The sequence below is a fragment of the Camelina sativa genome, chromosome 5 (assembly GCF_030686135.1).
Source record: "Camelina sativa cultivar CO46 ecotype springtype chromosome 5, ASM3068613v1".
Taxonomy (NCBI): Eukaryota; Viridiplantae; Streptophyta; class Magnoliopsida; order Brassicales; family Brassicaceae; genus Camelina; species Camelina sativa.
This window is the reverse complement of record NC_141884.1, coordinates 10,207,231-10,233,790: the sequence shown is the minus strand read 5'-3', so window position 1 is coordinate 10,233,790 and position 26,560 is coordinate 10,207,231. Positions and strand designations below refer to the sequence as shown.

Here is a 26,560-nt window from a genome sequence, read left to right as displayed (position 1 = left end):
CTAAGAAGTTTGCTGAACTCAGTCAGCGGATGGAATGTTCTTACAATGATCTGAATGTCAAGTTTGAAGCTCTTAACTCCAAGATGAAGTATATGGAAGGCAAGACTGTTTCTACTTCTACCCCAACAACTGGCCAACTACCTGGAAAAGCAGTTCAAAACCCCAAGGACTATGCTACTATGCATGCCATCACCACCCAAGCTGTAGATGTACGGCTCACTGAGGATACTGAGAGTTTAGATGGGGAGGAATTTCTTCAATATGAAGTTCAGATAAAGGATCCTGTCGAGGTGCTCAAGGATCCAATTAAGTCAGCCAAGCAATATGATCCTGAAGCTACTAAAGAACCCACTGCTCCCAAGGATAAACCTGCGAGATTCATTCCTCCACTATACAAACCACCTCTACCATTTCCAGTGAGGTTTAAGAAGCAGCTTACTGAGAAGTATAAAGCTCTGTTCGAAAAACAAGTCAAGGAGATTGAACTTAGGATGCCTTTGCTTGATGCATTTGCACTTGTGCCTCAATATCAAAAGTTTTTAACTGACTTGGTAACCGAAAAGACCAAAGAGAAGGAGGAGATAGCTAAAGGAGCTCAAGCTAAGGCTCTGGAAGATGAGAGGGTAGTACATGACATAGGTGGGGTTATTCATGAATGCAAGGCTGTTATTCAGAAGATGATTATCCCAAAGAAGCTAGAGGACCCTGGTTCTTTCACCTTGCCTTGTTCTCTAGGTCCATTGGCCTTCAAAAAGTGCCTATGCGACCTTGGTGCTTCAGTAAGCCTCATGCCACTCTCTGTAGCTCAAAGGCTAGGATTCAGCGAATACAAGTGATGCAACCTCCGCTTAATATTGGCTGATATGACTACTAGATTTCCTCATGGTATATTAGAGAACCTGCCCATCAAAATTGGACAAGCTGAGATTCCTACTGACTTTGTGGTGCTGGGAATGGATGAAGCGCCTAAAGATCCACTAATCCTGGGAAGGCCTTTCTTAGCTACAGCTGGAGCAGTCATTGATGTCAAGAAGGGGATGATTGATCTCAATCTGGGTAAAAACTTCAAGATGAAGTTTGATATCAAGGATTCTAAGAAGAAACCAACTATTGATGGACAGACCTTCGTGATTGAAGAGAAAGATCAGAAATCTGGGTTTGGCATCTTTGAGGATGTGAATGAGGCAGAAACAGAGGTTTTGGTAACCAAAGAGAAAACTCAAAGTGTCACTCGACCATTCTCCAACTCGAGTGCAATCGTTACCCTCCCTAAGCGTCGAGACCTACTTCCTAATCACCAACCGCAAGAGACAAGTCCTGCCGCGCTTGACAGTTTGTCTGAACCCCAAACAACCAAGATTTTAAGGGATACACTGGTGGAGTTAACAGCCACGTTGGAGGAGATGAGAGGGCAAATCATGCAGCTCCAGGATAAAGTTAAAATCTCTTCTCGAAGAAAAGCAAGACAGAGGTTGGGGATAATGAAGAAGAGAAGATCTTTTCTTATTGAACCTGGGCAGAATGCTAAAGAGTATATGGTTAGACAAGACATTCTAGAGGGGTCTACAAAACTCGACTCGACCGACACCGGCACATCACGCTTGCGACTCGAACTTCCCGACTACCTCACTCGAGCCGCTGTTCTCGCTGTTCCAAATCGATGAATCGAGCCAACCTTCCCAACTGCCTCAATCGAGCCACATTCCGACTTCCTCTCTCGAGCCACTCACGACATCCGCTCGAGCGCACATCAGGGCATGCACGGAGTTGAGCAGCAGATCGAACATCAAGGAGATTATCAGCCCACAGAGGTGGTTGTGCTAGTATCAGATCATGGCGAGTACAGAGTCGACGACATGTAGTGTGATGAGCAGCCAAACATGTATCAGAACACGCAAGCCGTTGAGCAGCACGTCGATCAAACCACTGAGGACACCCCTGCGGATCCGGAACAAGGTGAAGGGCAAAGTCAATATAACGCTCCTCCTTGGGCGAGCACCGACTCCTTCTGCTACTACTGAGGTACTCCCACCTTCCCTTTGTACATACCATTTCATTCCTGCATTGTTTCTGTTGTGATTCTTAAATCCTCCTGCAAATTTTTCTTACACAGGAGACTGTGTAATTTAAGTTTGGGGGAGGGTTTGAGATGATGTATCTGATGTTGTGTTCTGTGATTCTTATTTTAATTTTTGCATCATATCATGTTTGAGTTTGCATCCATCTATTGCATAAAAAAAAAAAAAAATCTAAAATTTCCACAAAAACAGAGTGTTCATGTAGTTTGCACTTGCATATTAGGATGGAGTCTAGGTTTATTCATATAGGGTTGTTGCATTTAGCATAGGGGTTGATGATGATTGTAACCTTGTTAGCATGCTGGATTCAATAGGATAGGATCAAGGCCCTTGTTATTAGTTCTTTGATGCTTGTTGATTGAACTTGAAAATGTAAGATTGAAGCATGTTTTGAATTGATATCATTTCCTATCTACCTGAACCTAATCCTGACTTGCAATTATCATGTGATGCATTGAAGTTGAACTCATGGATACCATACACATACTTGGATTGTCTTTCACATTTTTACCACCCTTGTCAATCCAAGTAGCTGATTCCCATCTTTGGAAAAGTTCCCCGCACCCTTAACCAACCGTTCTTTCAAGCCAATTGTATTCTTGAGTGTCAGGCCTTTTCCGAGTTGAGCTTGTTAGAAAGTGTTAGGTTCTAACCGACAAGAGTAGGATCCTGTGTAGTTCTAGTTCGCGTTATCTGGACTAGTAGGACTAGGTGAGAACTCGATTTTGGGTATTGGGTATGGATTTGTGCAGAAAAGTAAAGAGGTAGAAATTCTTTAGGAGGGGGATGTGTTTACATAGTTTACAAGTCTAGTAAAGGATTTGGGTTGAGCAAAGTAAAAAGAGTTATTGGTTCTGGGCATAAAATAAAAAGATTAGACAAAGAAAAAAAAATGCTTAAGTTGTCTAGAGTCCCTAGAAGAAAAGAAAACGAACCATAGTGATAATAAAGATTTCCCAATTCGCTAGAATGAAAAGAAGTGAACTCCTCCTAAGACTAAGTGTAAAAAGTTTGAGATGAAGTTTCTGATGAAGGGTAGAGATAGGACCAACTTCGGTTTGGAGTGTTCTTTGGGTAGACAGGGCGGTGCTCTTGTATGTATCAGTTGGTTTCAACCTTTAGCCTTCTCTTAAGCTCAACTCCTTTTCGTGAGAGAACCTTGTTCTGTATTGATAAAACCGCTTGATGAGGAGACCATCTATGTCTCTAACCTTTACCCTAGCCAAACGAGTTTAATGATATTGCTTAGCTTGATTCACGGTTCTCTGTTAATGAATGTTAAAGGGGATGATTGATAGGATTGCATGTGTAGATTTGAAATAAAGTTCCTTCACCATGCATCATAGAACTAAAAACAAGGACCTTGATTCTAACTACTCTATTCAGCATGTTTTAGGTTCTGAGACCCCATCTTCACACCTCTCTTCCATACTTTGTTCTTGATAGTTTTCTTGAGGGCAAGCAAAGAATAAGTTTGGGGGAGTTGATATGTCTATATTTTGCATCTCCTTAGCCTGCATTTGTCTTGCATTTAGCTAGGACAACTAGTCGTTTTGCATCATTTTAGAACCTCTTTCGCACATTTTGCATGTTTAGGAAGTTTCTGCATCATCCTTGCATACATTGCGCATTTTGGAGTTTTTCAGGTGTCTAGGAGACGTTGGAAGCGCAGAGGGTCGAGCCACGCTCCTCACTTCCACAATCGAACCACGCTCCTCACTTCCACAATCGAGTCACGCTCCTCACATCCACAATCGAGCCACGCTCCTCAGTTCCACAATCGAGCGCTCCTCACTTCCACAATCGAGCCACGCTCCTCACTTCCACAGTCGAACGCTCCTCACTTCCACAATCGAGCGCTCCTCACATCCACAATCAAGCCACGCTCCTCACTTCCACAATCGAGCGCTCCTCACTTCTATAATCGAGCTACGCTCCTCACTTCCACAGTCGAGCCCTCCTCACTTCCACAATCGAGCCACGCTCCTCACTTCTACAGTCGAGCCCTCCTCACTTCCACAATCGAGCCATCACTCGAGCCACCGGTCTAGGGATTGAGCTTTTCACGTCTTCATCAAAGTTGTAGATAATTGAGTCATCTTTCCAATGCTGTTTATTTCAAGCCAATCGAAGGGGTGGTTCAAGAGTTATCATTGTTTTAGTGGATGCGTATACACCCAGCTCGAGCCACTTTCACCGACCATGCTCGAGCCATTTTCATTCACACCACTGGAGCCACTCCTACTCACTCCACTCGACCTCACTCTAGGGAGAGACGACACGCGACTCGACCGCACATGTCAGGAAGACGTTCCGTCTTACGCGCTTCAGGAGATTCCCAAACCGACGATTCACCTTGTCGTTTTAAATTTTAGGGATTTACATGTTTTTACTATAAATACATTTTGTTAAGTCTGGGCTGAGGACATCTTAGTTTTTATCTCGTTTTTCTTTTGTAAGGTTTCCCTAGCCACCAAAACCTTACTCTGATCTTGTATCCCGATATCTTTGAATTTATTCAGTATTTTGATTTGATTTCTTCTACAAAGTTGTTCTTCACATTTTAATCTATCTAAGAATGCTTGTTTCAATGTTTTCTATGTTTGCATCTTTGACTATGATTTTCGGATCTGAGTAGTGTGTTAGTTCTTGAGGATGGGATAGATTAGGTGGAGGATCTTAGGATGTAGAGTGTTTAAGCGTTGATTGCATGATTCCCTTCTGGACTAGAGTAAGAAATACTAGTTTTTCTCTGATCAATTGGGACTAGGTTTGAGACATTTCCACACCCAAAAGGTGTTTGATGAAATGTCTGACCAAGTAGTGCTAGAGACTTACGTTCCTAGCCTAAGAGATTAGTTGTCTAGGATGTTTGTTGACATGAATGAACTTGTTTGTAATGTCTGCTCGACCATGATCCTCTAGCGAGAGCTAGGTATGGAAGTGGTTGAGTCTGAGTAGCTTTTGCCAAGAGATTGGATTAGCTAAGTTGTGATGTTCATTGTTTGGGGATAGTTTGCTTGGGTATGTTAAACACTCTGTAGACTAGGATACTTCACCAACATCAATTATCCCATCCTTAGGACTTCTTTCTTTCTGATTTTTATTACATTCCTGGAACAGTTTCGTTTCTTGCTTTTTAGTTCATGCTTAGACTCGTTTATGTTTTTATTCATTTTCGCTTCGTGTCATGCATTCTCGTTTCTAGCTCTGTGACTCATTTCGGTTTTGCATTTTAATCACTCTAGGATTGTTAGAAAAAAAAAACACTCTTTTGAATTGGCTTAACTTGTGACTTCTTGATTGCATCTTGAGTGATAGTGAACCTTCCCAACTGGATTGACACCTTAAGTATTACAACGCATAAGGTTAATTGAGACCTACTAGGAGACACAAAAATCATAGTATCACAGTTCCGACAGTCACTTCGCGGAAGGTCACCCCTCCTGAGACTACTCCAACATAAACACGCTTAATTATGGAGTTCTCTTAGGATATTTGACCGAAAAGATAAGTGCAATTTGGTGACATAGGTGACCAAATCAATTTTTTTAAACCTCTGCACAAACCGGAGTGTCACAGTATTGTTGCAGAGATTATTGCCGAAAAAATTTGTATAAAATCGGATAATATCTGTAGAAATCTTAGTTGTTTAACCAAATAGATATTTCTAAATATCTTTTTTTTTAATACACTAACTTTTTTTAGAGAATTTCTTACTAATGCCCCTTCTTTGATACCCCTTTTTCATAATACCCCCTCTGATGATCATTTTTAATTATACCCTTCCTTTATTTTTAAAGACATTTTTGCCCTTGTGTTATAATTATACCTTCTTCGTCTTCGTCTCTTCTTCTCCGGAGACATCTCGCCTTCTCCGGTCGGATCTCTCCTCCAACGTTATCACTGTTTCTCCCATCGTCTTCGTCTTCGTCTCTTCTTCTCCGGAGACATCTCTCCTTCTCCGGTCGGTTCTCTCCTCCGCCGTTATCACTGTTTCTTCCGTCGTCTTAGTTCTCTCTTTAGTTCGTCGTCTCTTCTACCCCTTTCGTGTAAGTGTTTCTCCCATCGTATTGAGCAATTGAGTTTTTAGGTCTTATAAAGTAAATCTCTCCTCCACCGTTATAAATTGAATTTTTTTAGGTCTTAATCACTTGCTCTTTTAGATCTGTTTGTGATAATAAAGTCCTTTTCTCCCATTGTGTAAGCTTGTTTCTGTTTTTTTGTTTTGATTTCAATTTCAATTTTGTGTTAGCTATTAGATTGTTTGTTTCGATTTCAAATTTGATGTCAGAATTTTTTTAGGTCTTAAGCACTTGCTCTTTTAGATCTGTTCGTGATAATAAAGTCCTTTATTAGATCTTTGGACATCTACGGTTATTCTTTGATATAGTTGTTCAGATCTTTCTTCTTTTAATGTAGTTTTATTGGTTTGTTTTCTTAGGATTTGTTTGGGTGTACAAATGATTGAATTGTATTCAGTATGTGGTTTGGAAGTTGAACAACAACATTCATTGGGAATTTGAGATGGATAATGAAAGGGGAGCTTCTTTGATTAACATTGATGAGAATACTAGATTTAGTGAGTTGTTAAAGATTATGTTAGAAGATTTTGACATTGATATTCAGGCACAATGTTTAAAGCTTAGTTATACATTGCCTGCTAAGTCTTCTACTATAGGTAGTATTCCTATCTTTATTAGAAATGATAGGCAGCTTGAAGCTTTTAAACTCAAATATGCACAAAGTGGAGGAGTTCTTCATCTATGTGTTACTGTTGAGGATTTTTGTGAGACTGTAGAGCATGTATTTTTAGTAAACTCATTCTTTTGTTATTTTCTAATATTGTTTTAGAAAACTAACTGATTTGAGGAATGTTTCTTTATCAGGGTCAACCTAGCTCTACTACTTTTATTGAGAGTGTTACTGCTGTTACTCAGGTAACTTTCTACTTTAGAATTTTAAATTATTTCTTGCTTACAAATCCTTATAAAATTCTTTGAAAGCACTTGTAAAACGTTTTCAATACTTTACAAATCCTTTCAGGATCAAACAAGCTCAAATCTGTTAGTTTGGAATGTTATTGATGTTTATACTCATACTCAGGTAACTTACAATGGTATAAATGTTTTAATTGCCTTTTCAACCCGTTTTAAAAACCTTTGAAAACAGTTGTAAACCTTATTAAATCCTCTGAAATCACTTGTAAAATCTTTTAAAAAACCATTGATTTGTACTTTCAGTGTCAACCAATACCAAATCCATATGTCGAGAGTGTTCCTCCTGCTGCTTCTTCAAGTCAATATACTGGCACTTTTGATGATTTTACTGCTACTCATACTCAGGTAACTTACATTTAAACACTTTAAAAAACCTTTTGAAAACGGTTGTAAACCTTATTAAATCCTTTGAAATAACTTGTAAAACCTTTTAAATAACCATTGATTTGTACTTTCAGGGTCAACCAATGCCAAATCCATATGTCGAGGGTGTTCCTCGTTTTTATTGTTCTCCTGTTGGTTCTTCAAGTCAATATACTGGCAATTCTGATGATTTTACTTCTACTCATACTCAGGTAATTTACATTTAAACACTTTAAAAAACCTTTTTGAAAACGGTTGTAAACCTTATTAAATCCTTTGAGATAACTTGTAAAACCTTTTAAATAACTTGTAAAACCTTTTAAATAACCATTGATTTGTACTTTCAGGGTCAACCAATACCAAATCCATATGTCGAGGGTGTTCCTCATAACATGACAACCTCTGTTGGGTATCCATCTGGTTCTTCACACTCAACTGGTCTAATCGATGTTGATTCACTGTTTTGTGGAAAGTTATTCAAAGACAAAACAGAAATGAGAAGTCAGATGCGGATGTATACAGTCAAGCATAGTTTTGAGTTTCATACTTTTAAGTCAGACAACAAGAGGTATGTTCTTAAATGTATTGATGAAAAATGTAGTTGGAGGCTAGGTGCTACTAAGGCTAAAGCATCAGATAGCTTTGTTGTTCGAAAGTATATTAGTCAGCACAGCTGTGACTCTGCTTTAAGGAATGTTAATCATCGCCAAGCATCTGCAAGGACTTTGGCTGGTTTGGTTAGTAACCATTTTGTAGGAGGAAAGCTTCCTCTCAGACCCAAATAGCTCATGGAAATTTTTAGGAATGACCATGGAGTTGGTGTCTCGTACTCAAAAGCATGGAGAGCTCAAGAACATGCATCAGAACTTGCTAGGGGTATACCTGCTGATAGTTATGAGGTTTTACCGAGTTGGTTTCACATGATAGAAAATAAGAATCCAGGTACTATCACTTACATCAAAGCTGATTCTGATCATAAGTTTAGATATGGGTTTCTGGCTTTTGGTGCATCAATTAGAGGTTTTAAGTTGATGAGAAAAGTTATTTCTATTGATGGCGCCCATTTGAAATCAAAATATAAAGGGACTTTGCTTGCTGCATCAGCTCAGGATGGTAATTTTCAGTTGTATCCTATTGCTTTTGCCGTTGTTGATTCTGAGAATGATGCATCATGGGATTGGTTTTTGCGGTGTTTGAAGACTATTATTCCTGATGAAAAGGATCTAGTTTTCGTGTCTGATCGGGCTTCTTCAATTGCAACTGCGCTTTCAGTAAATTATGTACATGCTCATCATGGGATCTGCACTTTCCACTTGCAAAAGAACCTGGAAACACGATTTAGAGCTTCTGCTTCTCTTCTTCCAGTTGCTCATGATGCTTCAAGAGCTTACACTCAGTATGATTTTGATTATTTGTTCAGTTAAATTTCCAATGGTGATCCGGATCTTGGAGAATATCTTTGGCAAGCTGATATTAGGAAATGGTCACGTGCATATTCTCCTTCTAACCGGTACAACATCATGACATCTAATTGTGCCGAGTCCATTAACTCCAGGTTAAAAGAGACTCGTGAGTATCCAATTGTCTGCCTGTTTGATACAATCAGGTCTATTTTGACTAGGTGATTTAATAAACGACATGAGGAGAGCTGTCGACATCCATATGCTCTTACTCCAAAAGTTGGGAATAAGATGAATGAATCTTATAATAATACTACCCGCTGGCTTGAAGTTAGTCAAGTAAATGAAAATGTCTTCGAGGTTAAAGCAGCTTTAAAGACATATATGGTGAATTTGGACACAAGGAAATGCACATGCTGTATGTTTGATATTGACAAATTCCCTTGTGCACATGGAATTGCTGCTGCCAAACATGTCAATCTCAATGAAAACATGTTTGTTGATGATTATCATTCCACTGAAAGGTTATAACTCTCTTCTTTAATAAGGTTTTTAAAAGTTTGCTAAAGTAACGGATCCGACAGGTTTTTACAATGTTTTAAAAGGTTTTAAAAGGTTTTATAAGTTATTTATAAGGTTTATAAACAGTTTAAAAAAGGTTTTACAAGGTTTTACAAGGTTTTTCAAAGGTTTATCAAAGTTCTATAAGTCTTATCTTCCTCTTTTTTATTTTACAGATGGCGTTTAGGATATTCAGAGAGCATTCACCAGTAGGTGATATGGAGTATTGGGAGATTCCAGAGAGTGTTAGTACTTATATTCGGCCACCTTCTACTCGTATACCTAGTGGCAGGCGAAAGAAAAAGGGAATAGCTAGTTCATGGGAGTATGGAAAGGCTAAGACAAATTCAAAACAATATAAATGCAGTAGGTGCGGTCAGTGTGGTCACAACAAATCTAGTTGTGTAGCTGCTATCTAACTCTGTCTCTCTCTTTAATTCAACTTGAATTTGTTCTTTTTAATAAAATATTTTCAGTCTGGTGTTGTAAACTCCAATTTCTTAGATTTTTTTTTAGATTTATAATGATTTTATACTGATTATAAATGATTATAATGATTTTACTGTTTTAAATAATTATAAACAACTTGTAATGCCTTTTAAAATAGCAAGTCGTACTGTTTTAAAATAATTTACAAACAACTTGTAAAACCTTCTAAAACATGTTAAAAACCATATATACTCTTGTAAAACCCTCCAACGATTAAAAACCATATATATACTCTTGTAAAAAGCAAGTCGCCACACTCTCTCTCTCTTCCCCTTCCCCTTCCCCTTCCCCTTCCCCTTCCTCTTACTCTTCTTCATCTCTCTCTCTCTTCTCTCTCACTGCAAAAACACTAAATTTCCTTTGATTTCACCATCTTCAGTCTTCTTCACTGCTTCGTAATCAAACACCAAGCAAAACCCTCCAACGATTTTAGATGATTTGAAGAGATAGAGACGATTTCGAATTTTGATTTCGAATCGCTTAAGTTTTTTTTGTGGAAGACGATTGAAGGGGTAATATGTGAAGAGCCACTTCGAAACAGCGAAGGGGTGAGTTTTGAAGGGGTAAGATTTTAAGGGATAAGACTTCGAAGGGTTAATTTTTTGAAGGGGTATTACGCGAAGCGTCGCATTGGTTAGGTTTTAATTAAGCGTTGAAGGGGTACTTTTTGTAAACCAAAGCGACGCTTCGCCTATTATATATACTTTTTGTCTCACGATATCTCCTTAATCATCTCTCAGATTCGAAAAATCAAACCTTTGTCTCCTAAATCATCTCCCAGATTCAAAAAATCTATTTACCTTCTTCCTTCAATCTGTCAGAAATGGCCTGTCGTTCTCCTTCAAGCCATATAAGAACTGATCTGAAATATCTGAACAGGGATCTTTCGCCAAACGTCACAGCAGGTAAACACATACATCTTCTGATTAGATTTGATTTACTGTTAAGGATAAAAGAGATTGAGGGTTTGCCTTTTTTTTAGTAACTGTTGATGACGACATTTTTCGTTGGGAGGCCACTCTAATCGGACCGGTGAACACCCCTTATGAAGGGGGAGTGTTTAAACTTAGGCTTAGTTTTCCACCTGATTACGCAAGAAGTCCCCCCAAGGTATCTACTTTTGATTATACTCCTTTTTATTTTAGCAAGCCTGTTTATTAGGACTCCTTTTTTTGCAGCAACTCAATAGTTTTTTAAATAAATTTTCTTGATAATGCAGGTTGTTTTAATCACAAGAATTTGCCACCCAAATGTATCAGATAGGGGTGGCATTTACCTAAAAGTTTTGAGGACAGACTGTTGGATTCCCTTGCCGATTGTTATGCTTTTCAAGGGATTAGTGGAGAAGTTGATTGAACCAGAGGTCAATAATGAAGAACAGACCATTGAATATCTTGCCAACCTCTACAAATTTGATAAGAGAAGGTTTGAAGCCATGGCTAGAGAGATGACTAATCAATACGCTGGTAGAGGGAACTGAAATATGAACTTAAATAGTTCATATCTATTTTTAAGAACTCTTGAATAATTTATCTTGTTTTTGTTTTTTTAATAAAATATTTCAGTCTCTGCTCTTGTAAACTCCATTGTAAAAAATATTTTTATTCAGAGTTTACTGTTTTAAAATATTAGAAATAACTTGTAAAGCTTTTAAAAAAGCAAACCAAATTGATATATATCATTATAAACAATTTGTAAAACCTTTTAAAATTTCTAAAAACAAGATATACTCTTAAAGGTTTAAATGTTTAAAAGGTTTATATGCCCGTTTAAAAGGTTTTAAAACCCTCTAAAAAGGTTTTAAAAGGTTTTTAAAACTTTTAAAGCTCTCTTAAAACCTTTTAAACCCTTGAAACTTAAAAGAATATTAACCCGTTTTAGAAAATTTAACCTTTTAAAAGGTTTTAAAACCATTTTAAAACCTTTTAAAACCTATAAACAGTTTAACACCATTTATAGGATTAACACCATTTAAAGGTTTTACAAGCGAAAAGAAATAACTTAACATTAAAAGGACAATTTTTTTAAATCTACTTGCAAACTAAACATTGAAATACTATTCTATTCATTATTCTTCTTGATGTGATCACGTTTATATACCAGCAATAATTTTTAAATGGTTTTTAAAAGGGTTTCAATGGTTTTAAAAGGGTTTTTAAAAACTTTTAAAAGATGTTAAAAAAGTTTTCAAAAACTTCTAAAACTCTTTTAAAACGTTTGAAAAGCTGTAAAAGCCCGTTTAAAAGGTTTTAAAACCCTCTAAAAAGGTTTTAAAACTTTTAAAGCTCTCTTAAAACCTTTTAAACCCTTAATACTTAAAAGAATATTAACCCGTTTTAGAAGATTTAACCTTTTAAAAGGTTTTAAAACCCTTTTAAAAGCTTTTAAAACCCTTTTTAAAAAACTGTTTTTGAAGCAATAACCTCGTATATTAAGCAAGTTTGAACAAACTACTCATGTATAACTAATAGGTTTATAGGATTAACACCATTTAAAAAGTTTTACATGGCAGAGATGGTCGGAAGATATGGTAAAGAAATAACATAACATTAAAAAGACAATTTTAAAAATCTACTTGCAAACTGAACATTGAAATACTTTGCCATTCATTATTCTTCTTGATGCGACCAGCAAGATGCCAAATTCCTTAACCTAAGTATTTGTCCTTGTACTTCTGCAAAAGAATACAAAAATATAAGTTAATATTAAATAACAGTAAAATGTGCATAAAATCTAACAAAAGTCGAGGTTCACTAACCTTTAATTTTGAAAACATTTTGGTACCAAGGTATCTCATTTGTGGAGTAACATCTTTAGGAATTTTGTCAGGATGAAGAATTAATATTGCCTTCCTTGTTACTTTTTTTACATCTTCTTTAGTCATCAAATCCATGCCATAGACTTTTTCCCACTTATTCCCTTGCCAAAGATACTACAATGTAGAACATCCAAATTTTATTAATATTTAATGCCTATGATAACAAGTATATGATTTTTTCAAACTTACTTTATCAATTGACGAAAGCATAGTTTTGATGTCCTCGCTCTTCGTCCAAGAGGTTATAACTTCCTCGATTTGTTTCATTTCTTCGTCACTTATATTGTTCTCCTGCGTAGTAGGTGTTTGCACTAATACAAACATAAGAAAAAAATATTATATGTCATTTTCAACAGGGAAAATCATTTATAATAAAGACTTCAACAACTTACAACTGCCCATTACCTGGCTGGTGTGATATTGTTGTTGGCTTGGCTCTTCTTGTTGAGTAGGAGCTTCTTGTTGGCTTGGGTCTTCTTGTTGAGTGGGAGCTTCTTGTTGGCTTGGATCTTCTTGTTGAGTGGGAGCTTCTTCTTGGCTTGGGTCTTCATCAGTTTCTGAAATATTAATACACTCTTCGTCATCCGATATAATAGTGTACGCTTCTTCTTGGCTTGAGTATACATCATCAGCACTGTTAGGCTTCTCATCCTGCATAAATAATGATATTTTTTTTTAACCATATGTAAATTATTTTCAAATATGTTTTTACAAGGTTTTTAAAATTTGTCGATCATATTCAAGTAACACATACCTTATCATTATTCTTATCCTCTTCTTGTGGATCATTTTCATTAGTATCCTGGGTATTTTCTTCATGAATAACACTTGGGTCCCCTCTCAAGTCAGTATGTTTCTCATGTTGATAATCTTGATTATCTTCTTTAGATACCTAGAAATGTTGTAAATTTTGTTTAAAACTATTTAAACACTAGCAAAATCTTTGAAAACGATTATATGATTTTGTTAAAAACTCTTTAAAACACTTTTAAAATGATTTTAAAAGGAATTAAGATTTTTTTTCACTTACAAATTCACTTGGAGAAGCTGGTACTTCCTCTTCTTCAAAATCGGGGGCAGAGGCTCGTACTTCCTCTTCTTGAAAAGAAGTGGCAGAGACTTGTACTTCCTCTTCTTGGAAAGCATTTGCAGAGGCTGGTACTTCCTCTTCTTGAAATGCAGTTGCAGAGGCTGGTACTTCCTCTTCTTGGAAAGCAGTTGCAGAGGCTAGTACTTCCTCTTCTTGAAATGCAGTTGCAGAGGCTGGTACTTCCTCTTCTTGAAATGCAGTTGCCGAGGCTGGTACTTCCTCTTCTTGAAATACCCTTGATTCCCACTGTGGTGTTGCAGCAGCAGTAGTGATCCCCACATGATTCTCCAGTCTCACTAATCTTTTGTGAGTAAGTTGACATGTTTTTAAAATCATGTCAATATTCTCACTAAAAGATATTCTTTTTCTTTTGTTAGTTTGATTCAAGAATGGCCCTGCAGCTTCTCTCACACGCTTTTTTTTTATTTTGTTCTCCATTTTCAACTTGAATAAATCCTTGAATCCATTCCTCCTTAGTCATCCTATAGCCTTGGATTACAAGTTTAACAACTTCGTCAAAATCCTTGTCTTCATCATTCGGTGGCATAACCAAATGGCTATATTCATCGGGATCACCGACAATTGTTTTCACTTCAAACTGCAAAGATAAATCGATTCATATTATATATCAAAAGTCTTATACAGATATTGTAAAACCTTTTAAAACTCTTTTTATAACTCTAGAAATCCCTTGTAAATCCGTTGTAAAGTCTTGTAAACCAGTTTAAAACACATCGTAAATCTAAATTACATTACTAACAATTTTTTAAAAGGGTTTACAATATGTTTTAAAACTGTTGGAAAACAAAAAAAAAATAGTTCTAGAGAAGTAATGGTACCTTGCAAGACTCGAGAACAAATTTTATTTCATTGAATTTTGGGGAAGATGTCTTTTGCCATTGCAAGATCAGTGGGAGATGTTGATTTTGGCTTGAAATGCTTTCCCTAACACCAAAATGTTCCCCTAGCTGTCGAACTGAAGATAACAACCAGATTTGGATTGCAAATGGAAAGCCAGCCATTCCATACTGTTTCTTTGCCAACGTTCCCACAGTCATTTGTTTCACATCTCTCACTAATGATTCGTAAGCAATTTCACCCCAAGGATACTTACAGTAATTCTCAAAACTACTGGCTCTCAGCAAATTCCTTAAGGGAATTTGAACTATTGGATTTTGAGCTATCAATATCCCCTCCACTAGTATCAAAGCACCTAATTTAATTCTTTCCTCAGCTTTCATGTCTTTTCCTTTAACTTTCAAAGTATCAAGAAGACGTTTGCAGGTCATTTTATCATTCATCCACAAATCTTTTTTCGATGTAACAGTACATGATGCAACAGTGCCTACGGGAAGGCCTGTTGTAATGACGAATTCCCTTAGCGAAAATCGCATAGGTTGATCATCAAATGCAAACCAGAGCTCGTTTTTCGCAGACAAAATCCTCCTCTGTAGTAAGTGGTGGACCAGTTGACTCGAGAAGTTGATATTTTCCCGATTAAAAAATTCTATAATTGGACCCAAGAAAGACTTCTCTAACTGCTGGAACTCTTTTTTTTTAATGCATCCTTTACAGTCGCCAAAACAGCTTGCTCTGAAGAATATTTAGTAACTCTTGCTAATGTATCTCCCTCTGTGCCTGGCGTGATTAATCTTTTTGGAAAGCATAGTTTCTTCGCAGAATCTTCAAAATTACTCATATCGCAAAACCTGTCAACATTGTTTACAGAGAACATATTCATGGCATGCACCCAAGGTCCCTTATAAATCCTATTTTAAAACCAACTTAAAACTTTTTAAAGACATTGATAAATTTCCAACCTTCGTATTCCGAGTTCACCAAAACATCATAAAATTTCATATTGAAATAGAAATTAAAGTCAAAACTAAATTCCAAACCAAACTTACAAATTGGAGAAGAAGAGACGACGAATTCGAATAGAGGACTGAGAGGAAAAACGAGGGAGAAGAAGAGTCCGTAATTCGACAAAGAAAATTGCAATTTGAAGTCCTCGCGTACCCAATCAGCCGACTCCTACTTTCAATCCGACGAAATCGAGAACCCAATTTAAGCAAATACAGATTTGAGTGAATTTCGCGACTTTCAACCTCCCAGACGGAAAACTGTACTTTTTGAAAGAAAACCCTTGCTTTTAGGGACAATTGATACAGGGGGGGGAGGGGAGGTTATATTTTACTATTGGGCCTAGGCCTAGGGCTTTCACCCTTATTATACAAAAACATTGTAAAATCATTTCAAATATAGTATTAAAACCATTTAAAAGTTTTTACAAGCGTTTTAAAACGGATTTTAAAAGGTTAAAAGGGTTTTGTTTTGGGTATTTCAATGAATTTAAAGGATTTACAAGTGTTTTAAAACGTATTTTAAAAGGATTAAAAGGGTTTTTTTTGGGTATTTCAATAAATTTTATAGGATTTACAAGAGTTTTAAATTTTTTTTAAAAGGATTCGGAAATGATAAACAACGTTTTAAACTTCATTGTAAATACCTAAACTTAAACAAAGTATATATATAAAAGGAGTAACTTAACATTTTTTTAGAATAGTGTCACAGTAAAAACACTAAAATATTGTTCTTGATGCAATAAGCTAAAGCACCATTCCTGCGATCACGTTCATATACCAGCAAGATGCAAACTTCCATTATCCTAGTCATTTTGTAATTCTGCAAATATAATATAATTGATGTTAGAACCATTTAAAATACATTGCAATACAAAAGTTGTTAACCCATCTAAAACCAGTTTAAATAACCATGTAAAAACCTACACTGACCTGCAAAGATATCAACCGCCATTTTCTTCCGTAAATCACCAATTGACTCATTTTTAAGATTGCCATTTGTTGTTATGCTCATAGCCAAACATTCGATTGTCTTCAGCATGAAGACACCATTATCTTCAATCTTATCAACCTATCAAGAAAAAACAAAGTGAAGAGTCCAAAGTATTTACAGAAACCATATCAGAAAACTAGAGAACAAGCTCAACAGTATTTACCTGAGGTATGCAATTTATAATACTGATTCTGAACGGAGATTTCTCTGTATCATTTTTCATCCCAAACTTCTTCTGGGCAATATAAAGCATTGCAACAGCATATGCACCCACCTGTGTGTCTTTAATTTTGTTGGTGTAGAAATGCTTGCCTAAGTCGTAGATAATCAACTCCTTCTTCTCCAAATTGATCATCAATGGCATCCAAAGCCTTTCCTTAACCAACATTGGCGCCAGTATTTTGTTTGTAGGTGCTTCCTTGAAGAGTTGGCTGAATCCTTCTTCAGGGAACTCATATTCATCTTTGTTGTCAATGAATATTAAGTAATATTCATCAATCTCTCTCAAAAAAGAAGTTTCAGCCAACGTCAATGCTTTGCTTTTATAGAAGTGCGAATGACTTTCTTCTCTTTTGCTTAACAACTTCACAACTGTATCAACATGCTAAACAACAACAAAAAACAGATTAGAACAAGTCTTGTTGTCAAATAATTCATATAAATAAGTTCAGACCCGGTCACACATCATCTTGTAAACCAATTTAAACACATTGTAAATCTTTGAAAACGCTTAAAAGACATATTTTAATTCCTTTTAAAACCTTTTAAACCTCTTGTAAACACTTTTAAAAACCCTTTTAAAACTCTTTAAAACCTTTTTAAAACCTTTTTAAAACCCCATGAAACGTTAACAACACATTTGTAAAACCTTAAGCTTTGTAATCATACAAGTGTTGTTAACGACTTCCTTGGCGTCTCTAGTGTTGTGAACCACTTAGCATCAACTTTTTTACCCAGAATTGTTAGTTGCCTACATCCAAAAATAAACAGAATAATCATGAATACTTACAAAACCATGAATACATATGTTAAAAGACTAATTGAACTTTTACTTTTGTTGCTAGAAACTAAAACTTACTTTTGTTTTCCTTGAAGTCTTCCAGTCACTAAATACATCTAACCGGGTCTTATCAACTTTGGAAAAAGGATAAAGTATTGGGTCCTTCTTCTTCTCGGCCGTGTAAGGCGGCTGAGTGTGAATAGAAGGAATTGTATTTCGTTCACTTTTTCTTTGCACTCCACCAACATCATCAGATTTACTCTTCTTTTTCTGTGGCTTTACAAAACAAAAATTTTTTGCACTTTATATCGATACACTGGAAAACAATTTAAATATCTCATAGAAATAATTAAGTTAGATACATACCCCTTCTCTAGCTTGAATATCAGCATCTGGATTGTCACTTGGTTTACGCTTCTTCCTCTGTAGTGCCTCAAGAAAATCACAATTTTTTGTAAACATTTAATAAAATGTAAAACATTATACAACTAGTTACTAACCTCTTTTCTGTTCATAACATCATCATCACCATCATTGCTTTGCTTACACTTTCTCTGCAGTTCATCATTTCTTGGTTTACTTGATGAAATCTTTTAAAATACTCATAACAACTATATAAAAAATTAATGATTTACCTGTTTTCTCTCTATCAAAACTCTCTTCTTACTGCTTGCTCCCTTCTCTTTACCCATGCTTTTATCTTTTCCACTATCCTCATCTTCTTCAGAAAGAAGATCAAATTTTGGTGTAGTAGGGCGTGGAGAAGGAGATTTATCCTTCAAAGATGATAACAATTGTGGTTTACAACAGGCTTTTAAAAGGGTATTTGAGAACTTATAAAAATACTAGATATATGTACCTTTGGTGTTTCTTCAAAGTAATTACCATCATCACCACCAGTTTTTTGGGTGTTTTCATCATCTGCAGCGTAGCTCCCATCTTGTGTGTTTGACGGACGGACAGAATCTGCAGATTGGCTTTCTACGAAATCTTCTCTAGCAATATCTCCATCAACATTTTGTTTGCCAGCCTGCAACAAAACAAAAGAACATATAACAACATCATTTTAAAGGTTTTACATTCTGTTTTAAAAGGGTTTTAAAAGGTTTAAGTCACTATGGTTGCCCATTAATCAGTGTTATGTTGTAAATCCGTTAAAAACACTTTTAAAACAAAAAACTTTGATGTGGGACTTTTAAAACTTTTAAAATAGATACTGACCTCTTCATTTATAACCTCTTCATTTCTATTCTGTCCATCTTCATCTTCGTGAGACTGCAAAGGGAAAAGAAAAAAAAGGAGCTCAGTTTAAAGAGTTTATTGTCCAATATATGCGAAAAGGTGCGATCTTGTAATCTTACTCCTTTATCCTTATCTTTCCCTGATGTGGTTTTGACAGCTTCTTCAATGGCTTCTAGTCTTTTGTTGAAGTCATCTAACATAAAGAGGATTATGTCAAGTTTTTCTGAATCTGACAAATTTTTCTCCATTTTCTCATGTTTCTCAAAGACTGGCAATTTTTCCCCTATTTTGTCACCCAACTCTCCCAAAGCATAGTAAATATCAACTAATCTAGAAGACCATTCTTCTTTCTTCAACCTATAGCCTTTCATAACCAAGCCAATAACTTATTCTTCAAAATCATTGTCATCTTTATCAACCAAATGCTTATATTCTTGTAGATCTCCAATTATTGTTTTGACTTCAACCTACAAAAATAATCAAAATCCATCAATACAAAACTCATCAAATATAGATAATCAATGAATAATCAAAACTACACTTTTAATAGAATTCAAAACTTACACAAGTTGTTGTCTTAATAGCTTCAACAATATCATCAAACCTTGCATATCGACTTGATTGCCAGTTGAGAATCAGTGGATAGAATGTTCTAGAAAAATTACATCTTCTCCCAAATGTATCACCAAAAATTGGAACAGCACTCAAGGCCCATATATATAATGCCATGGGAAATCCCTTGACACTATACTGACCTTTTGACCAAGAATCTTTATCGAATTTCTGAATGCATGTGGCGAGAATGTTATACGCTTCCTTGCCCCATGGTTGGGCTGTATACATCTCGAAATCCGATGCATGCTTAAGCCTAGACAGAGGTATCTTCTCTAATGAATATGGTGTCATCAAAATACCTTCTGTTAATACCACTGCAGCGAGGCATTCCTTTTCCTTGTCATCCAAAGGTTCTTCACCCTCTTCTGGTTCATTAAATAGTCGATATTGAAGTTGAGTTAAAGTGTAATCTCCTCTCACCGCCCAAGAATATGGTTCACTAATTGGATCTTTGCGGTTATTCCTTGGTTCTCTATGAATAGGTTTGCATTGAATCCCTATGTTTAATAAAACAATGATGTTAGTTTGTTCAAACTTGCCTAATATAAACTGTTTTAAACCCCTTTTAAAACCCTTTTTAAACAGAATAACGGCAAAGAGTTTTAAAAGGGTTTTAAAAGGGTTTTAAAAGGGTTTTAAAAGGGTTTTAAAAGGGTTTTAAAACTTCTAAAACGGGAAAAACCTTTTTACAATAGAGTTTTAAAAGGGTTTTAAAAGAGTTTTAAAAGAGTTTTAACGGGCTTTTAACAATTTTAAAATTTAAAGAGGTTTTAAAAGGGTTTTAAAAAGGTTTTAAACCTTTTAAAACCCTTTAAAAAACCATTGAAAGGTTTTTAAAACCATTGCAAACACTTTATAATTACCTGTTGTAAGGAAGAACTCTCTCATGGAGAACCGAAGAGGTTGCATGTCGACTGTAAACCATAAGTTTCTCCCTCTTGTCTTCAGCCTTCTCAGCATCAAGTAGTGGAATAATTTCCCAGAAAATTTGATGTCTCTGGCCGAAAGATCGATGATAGGCCCAAGGAAGGAAGATTGAAGCTTCGTGAAAGATGCTTTTCCTAATGCATGTTTAACTTTGGCAACTAGGCTTAAGTCCGAATGTTGACATATGTTTGCTCCAACAATTGGTTCAAAACCCATACCATATATTGGTTCTGGTAGTGCAAGGGCTTCAAAATCACTTGATGCCATCTGTTAAAGAAACACACTTAATTAGACTTTTCAACGGATTTACAAGAGTTTTAAAAGGGTTTTTAACAATCAACATCACACGTTATCGATCTGAAGTCATCTTATCAACACACTTTATCGACATAATTCAACTACGACCGATCTAAAAATTAATATCAAATAGTTTAACAGGGACTTTCTAAAAAGTGTTTTACAAGAGATAACAAAAATCCAAATTTACAAGACTTTACTAATTTCAAATCCATATCAAACACAATTATTGATCTGAATGCGTTAGATTCTGAATCTGGATCGATATCAAAGAAACTGAAGGGGCTTTTAAAAACTGTTTTACAAGAACAGAAATCCAAATTTAAAAGAGTTTACATATTCCAAATCGATATCAAAGAAATCTAAAAGCCCTAAATTTAAAAAAGCGATAGTCCAAATTGATAAACCCAGAAAGAAACAAAGAAAGAAGGATCCTGCCTGCGATAGAACGAGAATCAATGTCGGGAATTACGTGTACGAGAGACGAAAGCGCAGAATCGCTGCGAAGAAGGACCGAGAATCGCCGTGCAGAATCGCCGATGAACGAAGTGAAGAAGGATAGAGAGAGAATCGTCGGTTGAGGAAGGAGAGAAGCACGGCGAAGTGGAGAGAAAATTAGGTTTCCTTCACTAAGGGTAAAAAATTCTTTTTCACCAAAAAAATGGGTACCCTTAAAAATGGACCCTTCCCAAGGGCATTTTTAAAAAGTGGAAAGAAAAAAGGAGCATTTTTGCTTTTCCCCCTTTTTTTTATCTATTCTGGTTAAATTCTCTTGATTATCCTTAATGATTTTTTTTTTTACTATTCATATTGACATTCCAATATAAATTTTTATACTTTTAATGTTATTTTTATAAGTGTAATTTTCAATAAATATAGTAGGATTATGTAATTTTTTAATCACTCTTCCCATGGTATTTTATCATATATTATGACGAGAGCAAAGATTACTATATGATTTTGTATCTGCAACCAAAATAACTATATAATATATATGGACAATGAAGTATAATATTTGTTTATTTGCCAATTATACCATTTTATGTAATCTTTTAATTTCTTGTCTAATGGTAATAACGAGACAAATATATACTTACTATAGTAAGTTTTTGGTATATACAGTATTTGCACGAACATAACTATGGCCAGGGAGGTATGTAAAGTTTTATATATGTTCATTACTTCATTTGGGGTAATCTTTATGTTGCGCAAGTGCTAAACTGGTCAATATTATCCTTGTGAGGAACAGTATATCATCTCGACCCAAACTGAGGATCGAACCGAGGGACAAAGGTTCTAGCTAGTCCACAATTCATGAGTTGGTGTTCAATCATCGATCACGTACTTAAAATATTACTTTTCATGTTATGGGTTGTAGAAAAATATGGCGTGTCCTTCCATTTGACCGGATAAGGTCTAAGTAACAGTATTATGTCCATGTCCGTTACTTCCACGTCTCTACCTCTGGTCAAATACGCAAGGCGCTCTCCTTCCATGTCCTTCTTTCAGCATCAACTTAAAATCTTCAATCTCAAAGCTCATCTTCAAATCTTGACACAACCCCCAAGAAAAAAAGAAAAAATTTTGTTACCACGGCCACCCATAATTAACTCTTTTGTCTTATCAAAACTCTTCTAATAGGTATTTCTGTCTATTACAACAAATGGATGGAGGCTTATGAACGATGTTAATGAAGGTGGCCTTATTTTCTCTGGTTCAAGCTTTGGTGTATCTCACCCTCTCGAAATCGTCCAATGTTTTCTCTAGATCGAATTCTTTGAAAATGGCTTACAGTTTCCGGCCTATGAGGTCTGTCAGCATCCGCCGAATTCTGACGGCACTTCAAGATATGCCTGCTGGCGAAGAGATGTCTCCTTCTTCTTCTTCATCTCTTGCTTCTCCTTCGCATGATGGGGCAGCAACGACAATATATCACCATCTTAAGGATTTTTATATGGCATTGTTTGATTAATTTTTTCATCTCTTTTAGATTATTTCCTTAAATGGATGTAAGATTGATTAGTCCTCTATCTCTGTGTACATATGTATGATTGGTGTAGATGTTGAATATTATTAGGCCGTACAATACTATGTACAACTAGATTAAGACCGTGCTAGAACACAGATTGAAATTTATTTTATTTATATTGTAATTTTCTATAAAATATTATTTGTGTTATTGTTTTAAAAAGTTTTTTTGATAAAACATTATGCAATAAAATCATATGCTAAATATGATGAAAAAGATATACCTATTTTGTATGTTTTATATTGTTAATGATTCTAGAAAGTATTTGTGCTATAACACTGGTTAAATTTTATTTTATACAATTTTTTTATATTTTATACTATAAAATAAAATTTTAAAATGTTGTATTAGTTTATGTATGTGAAGTTATTTCAACAATGTATATTCTACATCATGACTTGAATGTCATTATAATACATAATTTTGTAAATTTGGTTTTTAAAAAGCGAGTTATTATATTATCAGTAATTTAATATATTTTTATACTTTTTGTTTTAATATACTTGGTTTCTTGAAATTCTTTCATAGTATAGTGACATATTATTGACATTGCTATAACAAATCAGTTTAGAGTGTTTATAGTTTCTCTAACTTTTATATCAAGTTTCAATATTATAAAAATATTTCAAAGTAAATTATTTAAAGTTTATTATATTATATAAAATATAAAATTCAACAAAAAAAAATATGAAATTGAATTTAAATATTCAAATTTTGACCCGTTACTCAGTAAAGTTTTAATTCAATAGATATTATTTTTAAAGAATAATATTACTAAAGCTTGAATATTTTATAGATTGAACAATTTATATTTGTTTTTAAAAATTCAACTTATTGTATATACAGAAATAAAACTATTTTTTAATTATAATAATAATATGATAATTTATTTGTTTCACAAAATAGAATCATATATAAAAATGAGAGGTGAAGTAGAATGATAATTAACAAATTAATATGTTAAGTTAGATATCAAAAGATTTTAATATGGTTGAATAATTGAAAAAAATAATAATATGGTAAGTTAGATGATATCAAATAATTCTTTAGAATATTCTTTTTAAGATTTTCGGAAATAAATTAAAGTTGTACCCACTATTTAACTTGTAACCAATTAATCTATAACATATGTATAACCAACTTATTAAAATTATATAGTCTATAAAATAATGTTGTGTACTTCCGTTTTATTATAAAGGGGATTCAAAAGATTTACTATAGTATTTGATTAGTAATTTTTAATTAAACCAAAAAAATGTTTTGTCTATTCATTGTTTTATTTGAATGTGGTGAAATATTTACATCACTAAACTAGTAGACGTGGAAGGAAGTTATAACAATTCAATTCAATATAGTTTTCAAACAGTGAATTTTAAGATGATAACCATAGAGAAAATTATACAAATGCATATTAGAAGAAAAGAAATAGAAGATTTCATCTTGTAAAAGAAAAAACATTGCTTTAAAAATTTGGAACATGAAAGATGGAGTCAGGGTCATTTAGGACACTGGTATTATATCTTTTCATTAGACTTTCCAATGCTCAAATATAAAATGTTCCATGAGCTTTTATCTTGTGATCGATTTCAGAGATTCTTCTCTTTTTTGGGTGGATAAAAACCGGAATTTATATAAACACATAAGTAAATAAGTAAAAGAAAAAGTTTTACATACATGAAATTTCATTATAAAATTTTGGTTGAGAAGTTTTATAATAGAAATAAAATATTATATATATATATATATATATATATATTATATGTTACTTGTGGATATGGTTTTAAATATAACTGGATTTTAATCTGTGATACAAGCTAAATATTTTTTTTTAATAATTATTATGATAATATGTATGTTGTGAATTTTGGTGTTTTATTTTAATATCTTTTGATTAATATTTAGATTTTATAATTTTAGATAGATTCTATTTTTTGTTTTTCGAACCGATTAGGATTGGCTTAACATCTCTCGTTAACTTATTTGATATGAAACTAAACAATTTTATGTATTTTAGTAGAACAATCCGTAAAAAATCTATATAATCATATTTATGTAAACAGCTCTAACCCGCTCGATAACATGATCTGAAAGTATTTTTTTTTTTTGTAAATTAAAAGTATTTAAAATATTTAAATTATGGATAGCAATTTCTTTTAGTATTATTTAAAGTTTGTTTTTTTGGATATTAATTTAACGTATGATTATATTACAAATAATAATTTCAAGTTTTGATATTATTCAAATGGAAAGGATTTTTTTTTGTCACCCAAACATTAAATTAAAAGATAACTCCAAGGTTGGTTGCCCTAACCGGAGGGTAAAAGCTTACAAAAGAAATTTCAGAAACTAAAAGTCTCGAAGAACGAATAAGATAATCCAAATGGCAACGATTTAATTATGTAAATCTTAACAAAAGATGTTAAGATTATGGGGATATGATAAATATTGATAAACATATTTTAATACTTATCTATATTAAAATTTTAATTTTATAATATAATAAAAATCTACAAAAATTTATTTAAAATTTAAGAATATAAAATCTTTTGAGTAGATTTTTTAAGAAATTACTAGATATGTGAAGTGGAATAATTTTCTTGTAAGTAAATTATAAAAACATATCTATTTTACATTTTTACTAGATCAAGATAGATAAAAGAGATAGATATAAAGAGCTCTATCTTCATTAATATACTTCATTAGAAGATTTTATTCCATATATCTTCATTAATCTTCATTTTCACAGTTATAAATAATATACTTTGATACTTTTACCAACTAAGGTTTATGCTTCTGTTTACTATAAAATGCGAACCTTTTCACATAATTTCTTACAAGTTTGATTTAAACATCAAGATCTCTCTACTTGTTTTCTCTTAATTCTCTCGCTTAATCATTTATCAAAGAAAAAGAAAAATGAAGAGCTCTATGCAGTTTATCTCTACACTCTTCTTCCTAATCCTACTTGTTGTCGGACCTGGTAAACAAATCTATCATCCCACTAGCTCTAAACAAATCTACTGAAATATACAAATTCTTTTGGTTATACTATTGAATTCTTATTGTTGATATGGTCTTATATAGGTGTGATGAAGATGGTTGAAGGACAACCCCAAATGTGCGAAACCGAAAGCATCAACTTCACGGGATTTTGCTCGAAATGGAGGACTTGCAAGCGAGTGTGTATGAGCGAAGGTTTCCCTGATGGTAAATGCAACGGAGATTTCTTTCACAGCAGATGTATGTGCATGAAGCCTTGTGCTATGTAATTCTACCTAAACAAAATATTATACTATTATAAATATTTTAATTTATTTGTTCGAAAAAAGTAATTTAATTTTAATCCATCACTAAGTCTAAGAGTCTAAGATATCTATACATGTACTCAAAACTAGCTCTATTTTACAATATATGGCTACTAAGCTTTGTTCGATAAAATTGACAAAGGATCTAGAGATTTGATTCAATCGGAGCTAACGAAGGATCTAGAGATTTGATTCAATTCTCTTTCATCCTCCTTCTCTATTAATCCCGAAGCTACCAGTGGCCACATGGAGAGTATTTTCTTCTTCCTCTTCTCCGATCGAACCAAAATCTGGATTTTGCCAGAAGCTTCGTCTCATCAATGGAGGAAGTGGGTGAAGATCTGGTTTTTTGAGTTTTCTTAGGTTGCTAAGAGATTGTTTTTCGATTTACCATTGTTCCTAAGTAGAGAAACTTCGAGCTGTTGTTGTTATTAATGGAGCTCGTGGCTCGAAGAAGAAGAAAACAAAAAAAATGAAAAAGGGTTTGTCT

At 34.2% G+C, this 26,560-nt stretch overlaps 1 protein-coding gene and 3 pseudogenes across 1 annotated transcript; all 4 read left to right on the top strand.

Annotated features, from left to right (window-relative positions):
* The first annotated feature begins 8,229 nt into the window (after positions 1 to 8,229).
* On the top strand, positions 8,230 to 9,821 carry LOC147943510 (uncharacterized; annotated as a pseudogene).
* Positions 9,822 to 10,714: 893 nt separating this feature from the next.
* LOC147943509 (ubiquitin-conjugating enzyme E2-16 kDa pseudogene) lies at positions 10,715 to 11,371 on the top strand (annotated as a pseudogene).
* Positions 11,372 to 22,265: 10,894 nt separating this feature from the next.
* Positions 22,266 to 22,927, top strand: LOC147943508 (uncharacterized; annotated as a pseudogene).
* A 2,640-nt stretch (positions 22,928 to 25,567) lies between these two features.
* LOC104786415 (putative defensin-like protein 9) lies at positions 25,568 to 26,119 on the top strand. Its single transcript, XM_019245524.2, has 2 exons — positions 25,568 to 25,745; positions 25,850 to 26,119. The coding sequence occupies exons 1-2, from the start codon at positions 25,682 to 25,684 to the stop codon at positions 26,032 to 26,034; spliced, it is 249 nt and encodes an 82-aa protein (XP_019101069.1). The 5' UTR covers positions 25,568 to 25,681; the 3' UTR covers positions 26,035 to 26,119.
* Positions 26,120 to 26,560: the final 441 nt, after the last annotated feature.

What these genes read in the sequence shown, in the direction of transcription:
- LOC104786415 (XM_019245524.2), top strand. Translation starts at nt 25,682, where the DNA reads ATGAAGAGCTCTATGCAGTTTATCTCTACACTCTTCTTCCTAATCCTA. An exon ending in CCTACTTGTTGTCGGACCTG is followed by an intron (nt 25,746 to 25,849) that starts GTAAACAAATCT and finishes GGTCTTATATAG; the next exon opens with GTGTGATGAAGATGGTTGAA.